The sequence below is a fragment of the Glycine soja genome, chromosome 9, assembly GCF_004193775.1.
Source record: "Glycine soja cultivar W05 chromosome 9, ASM419377v2, whole genome shotgun sequence".
Classification (NCBI taxonomy): Eukaryota; Viridiplantae; Streptophyta; class Magnoliopsida; order Fabales; family Fabaceae; genus Glycine; species Glycine soja.
In genome coordinates this window covers 30,866,170-30,870,564 of record NC_041010.1, presented here as the reverse complement: position 1 = coordinate 30,870,564, position 4,395 = coordinate 30,866,170, and the positions used below count along the sequence as shown (strand labels likewise).

At 41.0% G+C, this 4,395-nt stretch overlaps 1 protein-coding gene across 1 annotated transcript; it reads left to right on the top strand.

Annotated features, from left to right (window-relative positions):
- The first annotated feature begins 2,687 nt into the window (after positions 1-2,687).
- LOC114425919 (protein BPS1, chloroplastic-like) lies at positions 2,688-4,058 on the top strand. Its single transcript, XM_028392899.1, has 2 exons — positions 2,688-2,857; positions 3,393-4,058. The coding sequence occupies exons 1-2, from the start codon at positions 2,692-2,694 to the stop codon at positions 4,025-4,027; spliced, it is 801 nt and encodes a 266-aa protein (XP_028248700.1). The 5' UTR covers positions 2,688-2,691; the 3' UTR covers positions 4,028-4,058.
- The last annotated feature ends 337 nt before the right edge of the window (positions 4,059-4,395 follow it).

Here is a 4,395-nt window from a genome sequence, read left to right as displayed (position 1 = left end):
AGTATCCTTGTGGAACCTTCACCCGACGAAGACACTGACAAAAACTTATCTTCTCATTCTTGGACAAAGTATGGCAGGCTGGGGGCAAGTAAATTATCTTCCCATCAGACCATGGATGCAACTGTGATTGTATGCCCATATCAGCTAGATCTTGACGGGTATTCAAGCCATCCTTCGTCTTGCCTTGAATGTTAAGGAGCGTCCCAATCACACTGTCACAAACATTTTTCTCCATATGCATAACATCAATACAATGTCTAACGTCAAGATCAGACCAGTACGGAAGATCAAAGAAAATGGACCTCTTCTTCCATATGCAACTCTTACTTTTATCCTTCTTTTGGGTCTTCCCAAATACAGTATTCAGGTGTTGAACCCGCTGATATACCTGCTCACCAGTCAACAGTATCGACGCAATATCATGCTCTTGACTTCCATTAAAAGCTTTTTTCAATCGTCTCTAAGGATGATTGGGTGTTAGAAAGCGGCGATGCCTACTATAGACTATTTTTCTCCCATGTTTAAGTTGTATGTAGCTTGTGTTTTGTTCACAGATGGGGCATGCATGATGACCCTTAACACTGTAACCGTTGAGATTCCCATATGCTGGAAAGTCATTAATGGTACAAAGAAGCATTGCACACATTTCGAACGTCTCCTTGCAAAACGCATCAAACACTACAACCTCCTCGTCCCACAACTTTCTCAGATCTTCAACCAACGGACTTAGATAAACATCAATGTCATTTCCTGACTGTCTTGGGCCTGATATCATCATAGACAACATCATGTATTTTTCGCTTCATGCACAACCAAGGAGGCAAATTGTAAATTACTAGCAGAACTGGCCATGAACTGTGATGAGTGCTTAAGGTGCCATATGGATTCATTCCATCACTGGCTAGTCCAAGTCTAAGATTTCTTGGCTCTTTCCCGAAATCCGGATACAAACCATCAATCTTCTTCCACTACGAGCAATCAGCCGGATGACGAACCATTCCATCAGAAATCTTTCCATTTGTATGCCATGTAAGGTCTTTTGTGTCGTCCTCATTAGAAAAAAGACGCTTAAACCTTGGAATGATTGGAAGATAACACAAAACCTTCACTGGGGGGCCCTTGTTGGAGTTTTCATCAGAACTACTTTCCTCTTCATCCTTCACTTTGTACCGTGAAGTCCCACAGATAGGGCATTTCGACATTTCTTGGAATTCATGCTTGTATAGTATGCAATCATTGGGGCAAGCATGAATCTTCTGATACTCCATACCCATCGGACACAATATCTTTTTCGGCTTATAGTAACTTTTAGGCAACGTGTTGTCCTCTGAAAGCAGATTGTGCACTACCTCAAGCAGTGAGGTGAAACTTCTGTCACTCCACCCATACCTGGCCTTCACATTAACCAGACTTAACACAGCAGACAACAGGGTTAAGGAATTCTTGCACCCTGCATACAAAGGCTTCTTTGAATCACTCTGCAATCCTTTATACATAGGGACGTGTGCTTGCTGGAAAGACTCTTGTCCCAGGTCACGAATCATGTCCTCTAACCGATCTCCCATTTCTACATCAAACGGTTCAGATTGGGACCCACTCTGCATGTCTGTGACTTCACCATGCCATATCCACGTCGTGTAATTCTTCTTAATCCCATCACACAATAGATGGTCCCGTATGTCATCGAGTAATTGTCGTCTTCCATTCAAACAGTTGATGCAAGGACAATAATATTTTCCTTCTTCATTCGGTCGACCTCTTTCTGAAGCAAATTGCAAGAACTGTTCAACGCCATCCTCATATTCTGGGCTCATGCGACTTTCATTCATCCAACTTCGATCCATCTAAGCAATTCCATGCATGAAAATCTCACTTTTTTATTTATAGGTGTGGCCCTATCCCATTTAGGAAAACTGTCTTTTATGTTAGCTTCAAACGTCAGGGTTACCATTATTTACAAAAATTTGACTAAATTTCAACAGCATTTCGCATTGGTCTCCAAGTACACGACATGACATCGGTGAAATGAATTTCCCGATAATCAAGTATGCACTCAGAGAACAACTTGAAATGCATTGGACCGAAATTTAATCAAATTAATGAAAATAATAATAACCTTCACGAATGAATCTAACATAAAAATACCAGTCTCCCCAAACTGTCCAAATGGACAATTCAAGACTAAATACAATGACTAATGCAAACTGTCCGCAAGAGTCATTGCATTCAATCTCAAACGGGAATCTGAGGTTCACTCATCATGAACAACAGTTGTTTATATAGAAAATTACACTGATCACATACAAGAACATACAAAAGGTAAAATTCAATTACAGACAAATATAGACATCAGCAGTTGTCTATGTAACTAATTTCAAATGTTGGGTTTCAAGGGTGCTTATGCTTTATTATTGTAGTTGGGTATATGTGTGTGTGTGTGTGTATCATGAGGGTTTGTGTGTACCATGAGGATGTGTGTAGTTGTCATGCAAGTAAAATTTGAGGGCAAACTAGTGATCAATGTTGTTTTGTGTGATTACAGATTATGGAAATCTATCCACTATTGCTTTAAGTCTGAAGGACCCTGTTAGTGTGAAGGAGAGGAGCGAACATTTTCTGCAGGGTTTGGGCTTAGCTGATTCTACAAACCAACTATCTTGTGCTTAAAAGCAAGGATGAAATCCTCACCTTATGACTGCCCTTGAGCTTCCTGTGAGTGATTGGGAGGACAAATGGATTGATGTGTACTTCGACATAAGTTCAAAGTTGCTAGACATTTGCAATGCATTTAGCTCTGAGCTTTCACGTCTGAACCAGGGAAACCTTCCTCTTAAGTGTGCACTGCACAATTTAGACTGTTTTTTTTTTGTTTTGCTCAGCGAAAATAGATAATATATGTGCGAGAGCCAAAGGGCAGGAAGATGAAGACAATCTCTGGACATTGTGTTCCGGTAAAAGACATATCAGTTTCGAAAGTAATTAAATTCTCACAAAGTTTGTCTCTGCTGACAATGGTGTTTCTCATGTCATCAATGCATATCTCCACCGAGCTTCTGCATCTTTCAACGAGCTCAAGCAGCTCCACAAGGAGCTTGGATCATCTCACTCTCATAAGAAGCACAAAAGGCACAGAACAGAGAATGGTAATGACAATGGGAAGGTAGTGGGGAATTATGTTCAAAGTGTTGATATTAACAAGGAGCTCAGCCTTGGGCATGTGAAATTTGATCAGTTCAAAAGGCAACAAAGTGGCAGTGGGAATGCTGTTGGTGAAAATTTTAGTCAACAACTTGATGGTTTTATTGGGTATGAAAGTGAAAATGTGGATGGGGGTGAAATGCATAAGAAGAAGAAAAAGAAGAAGCAGGAAGTTGAGTCCTTGCACGACATAGATAGCACCGTTAAATTTGGAGTGAGGGAAGCTGATGGAAAGCATGTTAGTTCTAGGAACCTTAGAATTGAGAAATGTAGTTCTATGTTAGATAATCTTGTGGGCTCACTAGATCTTCCTAAGGTTAATAATTCTGCCAAAGGAAAGGTTTTGATGCAAGAAATGTATGGAGTTAAGGTGGAGACTGTATTTATTTGCAGGGTGTTTACTGCAGCATTCTTTGGCTCGTCAAAGAAGTTATCAGACTTGAATGTGGCGGACATACATTCATGGGCTCTAGATTTTATAAGGTTGCAAAATCTTGTAAATGAGGAAATTAGAGTAAGATTTTCTGGTGGTAAATTTACTGTATTGAATGAGTTGGAAGCGGTTGATGCTTCTGTGAATATATTATATCCTACTATCCAGGCTGGTGTAGATACCGTTGAGATAGAATGGCTTCTGAAGACTGTTGAGGAATTGCGTGCGGGTGCCGAGAAGCTTTCACAAGGAAATGATCTTCTTGCAAAGGGAGTAGACGGGTTTTTTGAAGCTGTTATGACTAGTCGCGATACTTTACTTAGCTCTGTGAGGTTTGATAAAACTGTAAATGATCTTTCCCCAGGCCGTAACAGAGACATGCAGCTAGTTCACTAATTATGCAGTAGCCTAACTATGGTAGGTTTTGGGGAGGTGTTCCTTTGTAGGATTATTAGTACTTTCGGTCTGTTAGTATTTTCTGTGTGTGGTTGTGTGTGTGTGTTTCTGTGTATGTGGCTGTGTGTGTGTGTGTGTGTGTGGGTATGTGGTTGTGTGTGTGTGGTTGTCTGTGTGTGTGTGTGTGTGGGTGTGTGGCTGTGTGTGTGTGTGTGTGTGTTTATGTGTCTGTGGCTGTGTGTGTGTGTGTGTGTGTGTGTGTGTGTGTGTGTGGGTATGTGGCTGTGTGTGTCGCTGTGTGTTTGTGTGGTTGTGTGTATGTATGTGGGTGTGTGGGTGTGTGTGTGTGCGTGTGGTTGTGTGTGTAT